At 40.6% G+C, this 11,159-nt stretch overlaps 1 protein-coding gene across 1 annotated transcript; it reads left to right on the plus strand.

Annotated features, from left to right (window-relative positions):
• The first annotated feature begins 512 nt into the window (after nucleotides 1-512).
• On the plus strand, nucleotides 513-10,627 carry LOC127395891 (fructose-1,6-bisphosphatase 1). Its single transcript, XM_051643370.1, has 7 exons — nucleotides 513-730; nucleotides 3,234-3,396; nucleotides 5,348-5,440; nucleotides 6,450-6,593; nucleotides 7,818-7,955; nucleotides 9,111-9,230; nucleotides 10,209-10,627. The coding sequence occupies exons 1-7, from the start codon at nucleotides 561-563 to the stop codon at nucleotides 10,398-10,400; spliced, it is 1,020 nt and encodes a 339-aa protein (XP_051499330.1). The 5' UTR covers nucleotides 513-560; the 3' UTR covers nucleotides 10,401-10,627.
• Nucleotides 10,628-11,159: the final 532 nt, after the last annotated feature.

Below are 11,159 nucleotides of genomic sequence, written 5' to 3' on the forward strand. Positions count from 1 at the left end.
ATTCAGGAGGGAGCGTTTTGCAGCAGTGTTTGTATGACGTGTGTTAAGTTCCAGCTTTTGGAGCAGAACTTGAGCTACATCTTTTTCTTGAAGAGGTTTGGGGAGTTTATTACAAAAATCTCATAGGACCCAGCTGCTCATGGCAGTTTCCCTGGAGCCCTGGGTGCCATCTTATGGCGTTAAATGCCCTGGTGCACATGGGGTTGGCGTGACCTCTTTAAACAGAAGTTAATACTTAATGGAATCGCTTAGTAAATGTGTGCTTTCCCTGGGTCAGGATAAGAGCATTCCCGTCGGGCAGCAGATACTAGCGTTGCTCTGCAGATTGTGTGCACTTCCCCATACCACGCATGCGAGTGTTGCAATCAAGTGGTGACACGAAGCTGCCCTGGGGAGGCGGGGGGAGGAAGCGGGGGCCCTGGGCGGGGGTGCCCGGGCTGTCGCCTTCTCCCCCCGCCCCTGGCCACCCCCGCGAGCCCCGCCCAAGCCACTCCCCCCCGGGGCTAGTGCCGGTGGCCAGGGAAGGGGTTCCATTCTGCGGCTGCAGCCACCACGCCACCATGACGGACCGCTCGGCTTTCGACACCAATGTCATCACCATGACCCGCTTCGTGATGGAGGAAGGCAGGCGGGCGAAAGGCACGGGGGAGTTTACGCAGCTCCTCAATTCCCTTTGCACGGCCATCAAAGCCATTTCCACCGCCGTCCGGAAAGCGGGAATCGCCAACCTGTATGTCCTGGGGAGGAGCAGTGGAGGCGGGGGATGAGGTGGGAGAGGGGGAACGCCGGTAGCATCGCACACCCGCCCGCATCCCCGAGGGTCCAGGGGATCCTGGCGCCCCCGGGGTGATGGGGAGGGGAGGTGTCCCCCGAAAGCCGTGTCACTAGGGTTGCATCCACCCTTGCACCTACCAGCTACCCTTAGCTCCTTTAGATCTCAGACTCTTAATATATCCGATGACTTTAATAATATAAGGGCATGCCGTCTTTGACAGATGGCCGCTGCTGATAGACCTTCATGCAAACCCTCAGCAGTTTTGGATGCTTTGAACCAGAAAACCAAATGAACAGACTGAAAGAGAAAGCCTGCCAAAATATGGGTCAGTTATTCTTCATTATAGTCAGTAAATTCATATCAAAGCACCAGTTTATGCTATGAGGCATTTAATCAAATTCAGTGGAGTTTTCTCCTTGTTGCATGATAGCAACATTCCATCAGAGCAACCTGAGTTTCTATATGAAGCTTTGGATGTCTAAGGCTTTTAGAAAGAGCATTGGTTTGGAGTAGAAGTGACTGTAGAGGGCCGGTCAGAGGGCAGTTGCTCTGGACATGCATCAGAAAGAAGTTACGACTCTTGGAATATTAAATAACTTTACGTGGTTGCAGGTAACTAATGCCCTAAATACTTTACATATTGTTGATAAGTCAAAATTGTCTGCTGACTGGGGCTTTAGACATGATGCTTCATTACTTAATGGAAAATGTAGTAGAGAGAAAATGAATTTGCTGCTACAAACCTGACATGGCCCGTGTCAAAACCATGTCGTGGAAGATGTCATAAGCAAAAGGTCTCTGGCAATGCAAAGTATAATTTATTACAAAATGTATCAGAGAACTGAAAAATTTGGGTTTGCAAGTTAATAAAATAGAAGCAACTGGAAGATACACTAAAAATCCTCCACTTTATGACTTCAGATTGATATAACTGTGATAGTTTTTAATCACTATGTGCTATCCCTTTCATGTGTCTACAAACAAAGACCAGGGTTTCCCACCTGTGACCTGATTTGTAACAGTCTAAGGCACCACTCCTTAGCTGTCCTACATGTGTGCGTGTTGGCAGCTGCCCACAGGCTCCTGACCTGGTACAGTCCCCTACAGTGGACTTAACTCCCACCAGTGCTGGGGTAGGCAGCTTCAGACTCCTTGAGTGGTCCATGTCCCACTGTGGGCCTGTGTATTACAACTGGTAGTGGGATTTTGTGTGGCTCTCGGGAAACGTGAACAAGGTTCCATTTCTCTGGATCTTCTCCCAGCCTCAACTCTATGCTCACTGCTGCCCCAAAGCAGAGGTGCAGAACAGCTGGGGCAGCCACAGTCCCTCCTCAGGTACAGGCTCTGTGCAGGGCACAGTCCTGGGACTTCCCAGCAGACCAGGTGTCAAGAGCTGTAGCTGCTGGCTCTGAGGATAAGGACTTGTGCGTCTGCTCACAAGCATGTTGTTCACAGTACGTTGTGTTCGAAAAGCACTTTCACTCTTGCAGAAAAATGTTTAAGCTACTGTAGCAGAGATAGAAAGGGAATGATGCCAGGTCTTTTTGTCTCATGCATTAAGATAAAGAAATGCAGAACATTCCAAGTAGTGTATTCAGTGTTACTACAAAAACCTGAAAGACCAGTATTCAGCCTAATCAATGAATCCTAGCTGAAGTACATGAGTCATCTGAATTTGTGCAGATCTGGCTATTGTTCTTTTTTCTTCTAAGAGCTGAACTTCTTTCTCTGTTTTGCATGCTTTCGAAATCACCTATCACAAGGTCTCCTGGTACTCCTTGATGCCAGATGGTTTGATTCTGATTAGCTGGCAGGGTTTTATTAGTGTTTTGTATTTGTATTATTTTTATTCCAAAGGAAATGTTTACTACTTATAATCAATACTGAAAACAATGAACCATTAAAACTGGTGATTTATCTGTGAGCAAAGTGTTTCTACTGCAATTTGTACATCATATTGCTAACCAGGAGCAAATTATATAGGAAGCTCTAGCCTAACTAGTGTCATCAGATTCACTGTTAGCTTTTAAGTTTGTTTTCTAATGAAGCCTTAGCTTTTAGAGTATGCAGCTATAATATTGTAGCCTAGGATTCAGGAGCAGTATTTACGTCTTAAAGTTAAGAGATCATTAAATAATACAATTTTTGTAATTCAGCTTTCATAACCTGCTCTGGCTGTGTTTGCCTATAGTTTAGTAACTATTGCAAGATGATCGCTGCTTTGTGTTCCTCATTTTCAGTGTCTTCTACATTTGCCACCACAGCTTATGTTAACAGGTCTCAGCACAAATCGACTGGGCAGTAAATAAAGAAACAGGCTTGCAAAACTGCCATATTATCCAAAAGTGCTGTTTGTTTTACAAAACATTTCACAAATACAAGGTTGCCAGAAACAAGGTGTTTTGGAAGATGTTTATGCCCCTTTCTCACAGAATGCTCTCTCTTGCCAATGCTTTAGCTATGGAATTGCTGGGTCTACCAATGTGACAGGAGATCAAGTAAAGAAGTTGGACATCCTTTCCAATGACCTGGTGATTAACATGCTCAAGTCATCCTTCAGTACATGTGTTATTGTGTCAGAAGAAAACAAAGATGCTGTGATAGTGGAAGCTGAAAAACGGGTTAGTAGCTTTAAAGGTTCTCCCTTCTTAATTTCAAATCAGCCTTTACAGGTGCATCGCTTCAGATCTGAGAAACTGAAACTGAACAAAAAAATTCAGAACATAGCTACTTTCCTGTATTGGCAAATGAAAGGGAGTGGGGGATGGGTGGAGAGAGTGTTAGTCAACATTTGTCCTTCCTGTTACTTCAGGACTGATGTTTGTAGTTGTTTTTTTTTTTCTCAGTTATTCAACCCCACATTCTTTTTCCCCCAACTTTTCCTAATTGTGGGGAAAACATTTCTTGTTTATTCCATCTGATCTCTGGAACTATGCTTTGAGTCAGTCAAGCTCTTTTGTAAAGTAGCTTTGTCAGTAGGACACTAAGGAGCTCTATGTGTAGGTCAAATTTCGAGTTCTTTAATTTAGGCAAATTCTCCTTGAAGCCCATGCAACAATGAAGCTAAAATATTTTTTACTTAATTATTATTATTCACAAGTCTGCATGAGCTTGTTCCTTTTTCCTAACTAATATTTTGGTGTGATCATGTAAAAATCTGAGTAAAAATTTTGTGAAAACAGACAACTAAAACATAATTTAGGAAGTATAAGAATGTTCTCCTTGTCAAAGCAGATCTCTCTCGCCCTCTTGAGAAATCTTCAGCATTGATTTTATAGGCATTGAATGAACAAATATTTCTCTAGATCTAAACAAATATTATTTTAGATCCTCAAATACCACTGAACGAAGCTCAGTGTTAATGGTTTTCTATACAAAATGTGAGCTAATATGGTGTTTTTAGCAAAATTCTTTCCCACAATTCATACCTGTGGAGTAGAGCATTACTGGACTTAAAGAAGTTTCATGGAAGCAGAGCCTGTAGTGATAGCAGAAGAGGTAATGGTTTTAAACTGAAAGAGGGTAGATTTAAACTAGATGCCACAAAGAAATTCTTTACAATGAGGGTGGTGAAACCTTGGAACAGGTTGCCTGGAGGTGCCCCATCCCTGGAAAGATACAAAGTCAGGTTGGATGGAGCTCTGAGCAACCTGATCTAGTTGAAGATGTTCCTGCCCATGGCAGTGGGGTTGGACTAGATGACCATTAAAGGCCCTATCCAACCCCAGCTATTCTATGATTCTAATAAAATTAAAAACAAATAAACACTGTTGTCACATATGATTACCAAAATGACTGTAGATAAAATAAGGGGGAAACAAGCTATTTAAAAGGCACAATTGATTCAGCTGTTTTCCCTATACTGGCAATTTCCTATACCTACAGGAATCCTTAATATAGCAATAGGCAGGGACTGTTCTTTTTTTTGGGCGGGAGGAAACTCACAAAAACCCAGGATAAGATCACAGACTTACCAAAGTAATTTCTGAACATCTGTCCATTCAGACATATGAAAAGCATAGCATGTGCATGTCAGGTGTTAAAGGCCTTATTCATCTCTCTAATTTTAGCTCTACATCAAAAAGACTGATTTTCTTAATTTGTCTTTTTCCTTATAATTCAGAAAGTTGCTTTGTTAGAGATTAAAAAGTGTAGCCTAAATGGTAGATATTGTGAGATGTCTGTCAAAATGGATCAGCATTAATTAAATAGATGAAGCTAAACTAATAAAGAAAAAGTAGTCTCTCTCTCTCTCTCTCTTTTTTTTTTTTTTTTTTTACTACTCAGAATTGTGTAGGAAAACTTCACCTTTTCCATGTCATCATCTATTTCTTACTTTAAAGATTTCTCAGCTTATGCTGTGGTGCAAATCACACAGTTGTAATGAAAAACAAAACCTGTGCCGAAGAATTTCTAACATTTTAATTAAGTTCCTTTGCAATCTGTAAAAGTATTTCTGTTTATATTGTTTTGAAAGTCTCTGGGAAAATTTACCTACTGAAGTATTTTTGTTTGGAGGAAGTGGGTAAATAATGTCACTAATCTAGTTGTTCCCTCTTCTGTATTTTCTAGGGCAAATACATTGTCTGCATAGACCCTCTAGATGGCTCATCAAACATTGACTGTCTTGTTTCCATTGGGACCATCTTTGCCATCTATAGGAAGGTAAAATGCTTTCATGTAGGAAAGAAAAGCCTATTATAGTGCACCTTTTGATGAAATATAATTGCATGTGAAGACTTAATAAAATCTGACTAAACTTGTTTGTGAAATGGACTTTCAGGACCAGCTCTAAGTTAAATCTGCTATTTAACAGACACTTGTGTAAAACAATTATGAGGGATTTGCTTTACCCTCTTAGAAGATGATATACCCATATGTACATGGAAGTCTGGCCAATATTTAATTAGCCAGCTAAAGGAATTACCCTTTAGAAACAAATCAGGTCTTAGATTTCCTTAATATTTGTGCTGAGACAAAATACCATGTGTTGGGGAATGTGCTTTCTGCATCTTGTTCTCTGCACTAATAAGTCCTGTTACCCTGAGGACAGGCTTCAAACACAAACCAGAGCTGAAACATGGCATGTACATTTGAAGTTTCTCACTCTGAAAGGCAGAAAACTTGTCTGAAGGAACTTGAAATACTGGACTTACGTGTCATAAGATGGGGGAAAAGTAAGTCAGAGAAAACACACCCAACCATCCATCTCAATAATCTTTTGTGTGTTGTCATACATCCCAAAGTCAGTACTTCCGGCTTCATTTTTGTGTGAAGCAAAAGAAAACAAAAAGAATCCCAAGTACTTTTGATCAGGTGTGAACTCCATGAGTCATATTTCATTGCTTGCTTTTCAACTGTGCCTCTGAATTTTCCTCTGAGCTGTGTTCATCATCACCTACAAAGAGGTACAGAGCTCTATATTATCTCTTTAATCCTTTCCTGCTTCCTGCATTCCAACTAGGCTTATACAGGAGCATTTCCAGATCAATGTGTTTGTCTCCATATAATTTGTATTAGTGTGTTCAATAGGAATCTCAGTTGTGGGTCATGGAAGCAGTTGTGCCACCTCATGCATGGATATAGAGTAGAACACCATCCCTCTCCCGGAGAGTCCCGTTATGTACCAACTATGGAAACAAAGTAAAGTTGACTATGCTCCTTTTTATCCTAGGTGTCCCCTGATGAACCTTCTGGGAAAGATGCTTTACAACCTGGGCGTAACCTTGTGGCAGCTGGTTATGCTCTCTATGGGAGTGCCACAATGTTGGTACTGGCCACTTCTGCTGGAGGTGTCAACTGTTTCATGCTGGATCCGGTGAGAGTGTCTTCTCTTTCTCTGTTTCCTTATTCGGGATATAACTGTCTATAAAAACTGTTTGTCCCCCCAAAAATCAAACAATGGAGCAATTTTCAAGCTAACGTGGAGAAATGAAGTACACTTAATAACCCATCAGGTAGTAATGTCAAGAGATTTTTGTGTTCTGCCTGCCCACTGTAGCAGTGCTATCTGTGCCTCAACAACGGGAGGACAGAAGAGTTAGTGAAGCAAATACACAGGATGTGCCAAATCATGTGATACTTAAAGTGAACTGTTTTCTGGAGTGCAGAATGCCCTTAAAGACTCATTTGTATTTTCCTTAATGCTAGGACCTTAGTAAACCTGAGAAGCAGAAATAATTAACCTCCTTCTGTGTTTTCAGATCCCACTGTGATGTGTGAAAGAGTAAGTGACATGTGTGGGCATGTTTGATGTTGTAGCATGCACTGACCATATGAGTTTTCAAATAAAAGTCATAGCGATCATAGCAGAATGTAGTTTGCTCTAGTGACCTTTTTTTTAGTAGTCAATTAGTCAAGCTGTCCCACTCGCCAGTGTTAATTTTTTAGAACCTGTAGTGAGCAAGCAACAGGAAATACAATTTGTTGCCCCCTGTTAAGTACCTACTTAAGTAACTGCATGTATTTTTGTCTATATTCAGAGACCAGATTTTACTTGGAGCATGCATGCATATTATTTTGTTTATTTTAGCACTCATTGGGAAATCTACTGTAGAGAAAACTGAACAGACCAGCTCTTGGTTACAGAGGCTGACTCTCTTGACTTGAGGCTTCCAGTTAGCCCAAGCTAAGATACACTGGAACTTGTCTATAGCTATTTGAAGATGGTAATGCATTGCTTCAACCAGCACTCTCAGTTTCCAAACTCCACAGAGCAATACTTCTGTTTTAAATCTAGCAGAAGAGTGGAGAACTAAACAAACATACAAACAACAGCATTTTTTGGCATAGAAAAGTGAGAGAGAGCTGGGAAGGAAGAAGCTTGCATGATCTCCGGATTCATGCTTGCCCTGGGTTTCATGGATAAAAAAACCTTCACATCTAGACTGTGAATGCCACTTTTTCGTAGGTACTGAATTATTAAAGAAAGTGGCAGCTGTAGTAAATTATTTGTAAATTGTGTATATGATTGTTTTTTAACTTAGCTTGTAAATAAATGAGCAATTAATGTTAACAAATAGTTTTTCTTTCTTATTGTTAGGCAATTGGAGAGTTCATTTTGGTTGACAGGGATGTGAAAATCAAAAAGAAGGGAAATATCTACAGTCTCAATGAAGGCTATGCTAAATACTTCGATCCTGCAGTCACAGAGTATCTCAAAAAGAAGAAATTTCCTGAGGTAAAAGATGCTGTTTCAAAGAAATTTTCTGGGGACAAGCAACACTCACAATTTCCAGCTTTACCATCCTGTCTTATGTACTGGTCTGAGCTTGCTTTCCTTTCTTGTGTATTTGAAAATGTATCTTCATGTAGGACTGATAATTAGAGCCACAGTTGATGAGACCAGATAATTTCACCATCCTTCAGTACTGCACTGCACCTCTTTTTTTTTTTTAATTATTATTTTTATTTTATCTTCCTTCCTGGCTGGAGTCCTCAGTAACGGTGCTGGAGGCAAAACTGGGTGATTGGTAGTCAAGTGGATAGGGAGTCGCATCTGGCAATGAAGAAATTTGATCAAAAAGTTTGTTAGATTGCTACTTCCACACTGCAGTGTCAGAATAGAGGGAAAGCTGAGTGCAGATGGCAGTGGGTCACTGCTCAGAGGTGACACAAGCTGGGTCCTCAGGGAGTCTCTCACCTGAAAAAGTCCACTTTGTGGTTGTGCAGCCTTCTGGTGTCAGGAGGCCTGAAGCTGTAAGGAGTGCCCATAAAAATCATGTCTGTTCTCATGCCTTACACATGTCATCACCAGAGATACTATGTCAACAATGAAATGCAAACATATACTATGGTTAAGTGATTGTCTCCCTTACTGACTTCCTGATCATGCTTTGAACAAGACTAGTATTTTCATCTGGCATCTTGCCAGGCTTAAGATGTTATTTAGATATTAAAATGTATTCTCTAGCGTATAATAAAGAAAGTAATACCTGTAGCCAACTATTAACCTTTCCTTAGCAAAAAATAGTAGAAGTAGGAAAGACTGCTTCTTTTGATCCTTGATATTTTTTTCTGCTACGAAACTAAAAACCCAGCATCAATTCCTAGCACTTCATCTTTTTGCTGCTAGAAATGCAGTGTTTTCCAAGGGTTAGATCTCTGATTGAGAGCTGAGATGCATTTTCTGTTGTTGGCACTACCATTAATCTATCCTGAAACCTTCTGTCAGTCCTTTTCCTTGTATTTTCCCAATTAGAAAATAAAGAGGAAAATGAAATTTTCTCAAAAACCAGTCTGAATTTTATAAATTAATCACAATATGAAGGAGTCAGGGGCATAAGATTAACCTGGTGTACTCAAAAGTTACATCGATTTAAATGTCTTTCTGTAGGATGGCAGTTCACCATATGGTGGGAGGTACATAGGATCTATGGTGGCTGATGTGCATCGCACACTGGTATATGGAGGAATCTTTCTGTATCCTGCTAACTCCAAAAGTCCCAAAGGAAAGGTAAATGCAAATAAGCCCAATTATAGAAAATGTTACATCATCTAGGTGTTGCAGATCAGTATTTTAATTGCAGAACATGTGTTTTATAACTTGGTAGCTTGCACCTCTGGTATGCAGGTATGGACACCCTTTACACACTGTCACAAGTGGCAGCAACTTGTCAGACACCTATTGTAGGGCTGCTGGTAGCCTGTTTCAACTGCACCCACTTCTCTTTATACCCAAACATGTTCAGATTATGGAATGTACCAGGGGATGTGCTGTTCAAAGAGGCTTCACTGTACCATCTCAGAGCAAACTGCTGGCCCAGTCACACGAAAAATTACAAAGCAATATGAATAACCCACATTACTTTGAGATTCCTGTTACAAGCTAGTATGTAAGAAGCCTAAACATAGTGCACCCCTTATGAGAAGCTCTGCTGAATCAAAAAAAACATGCATCTTGTGCTTGGTAACATTGCCTCATCTGGAGGAACGATGCCTGGCTGCCTCTGCCAGGTCAACAGTCAGTCAGGGAAGATCACACAGGTACAGGCTGACAAGGGGATTGTTTATTCAGCAAAGACCTTTCATCTCTTTTGTAATTGTCTGTAAATTATTGCTTCAGGTTGCAGATAAGATGCAGTTATCCATTAGAAAACCTAATAGAACACTCAGGGGCAATGTTTTTCTTTCTTTTACACAGGCCTGTGTGGTCTGCTGCCTTGTTAAAGGTTGGATCTTACATACGAGCTTTATCTCTGTGTGCACAATTGCATGAGCTATGAAGAAAGCACTTAAATTGGGCATATCCAGCATTCACTGTGTTTTGTTTAAAAGAAACATCCACACAATTTCATTCTTGAGTCAAGGTTTATATCAAATAGGGAGCACTTGGAGTGTTGATTGGTTTAAAATCAAATGCCAAATATATTTACATTTAACAATTGTCAGCTTTCCCTCAGCTGACCTTACCATTTTGATTTTTGTCTTCTAGCTGAGACTGCTCTACGAATGCAATCCTATGGCCTTTGTTATTGAGAAGGCTGGGGGAGTAGCAACAACTGGGCAGCAATCAATACTGGATATAGTCCCTGAGGATATCCACCAAAGAGTGCCTGTTGTCTTGGGATCTCCTGACGATGTGAAGGAGTACCTTGAGATAGTCAAGAAGCATTCAGCTAAGTAAAGAAAGCCTGCTGGAGTCACTGTACAGATGGGGATAAATGTCTTACAGCTGAACCAAATAACACACTGCAGTACTGCAAGACAGAACTCTCTGTAGCAAGATAGCAAATGAGCCATATTTTAATAAGATTTTTTTTTTAAGTGAAATCTTGTGCAATTGTGTTGTGCAATGACAGGCATTAAAATGTTGCATTAAAGGAAGCATTAAAAGTAAAAGCAAGGGAAAAATATGTTTGCTTTTATCATTTGTGATTGCACAAAAGATACTGTACTATAAGGAAATACTGTGCTGAATTCAATAACTAGGGGAAGTCTTAGCTTTCTCAGGAAAGCTACAGACTGTCACCAGAATATCTGACTCTATACTCTTCCAAAATGCTTGAGGGGATCTCTTCTAGTGAGTGTGACCTTTCTAGATCAGTCTCTAGTTCTTTGGCAGTACGTAGAAATGCTAACATGGACACCTTTGCACATTTTTTCTAAGCCCAAGAAATTACTTGCTGTACTTCAATCTGGACTTCTTCTGACTGAGAATTAACTTTTGTGAAACATGTACCTTAGTGTATGTTAATTCTGACACACACTGTTAATATTGCCAGTTGGCACTCTGTCAGATTCAGTAACACAAGGATGGAAAATGATGCTTTGAAGGTTTATTTTGAATTGGAGAAAGAACATGTGTAGACAGCTTGGTACCACTCTGCTGTGGTGAGCTGGCTGTCTTTGCCAGAAATTAACCTGCTTGCTTGATGAAAAAATG

The sequence above is a fragment of the Apus apus genome, chromosome Z, assembly GCF_020740795.1.
Source record: "Apus apus isolate bApuApu2 chromosome Z, bApuApu2.pri.cur, whole genome shotgun sequence".
Taxonomy (NCBI): Eukaryota; Metazoa; Chordata; class Aves; order Apodiformes; family Apodidae; genus Apus; species Apus apus.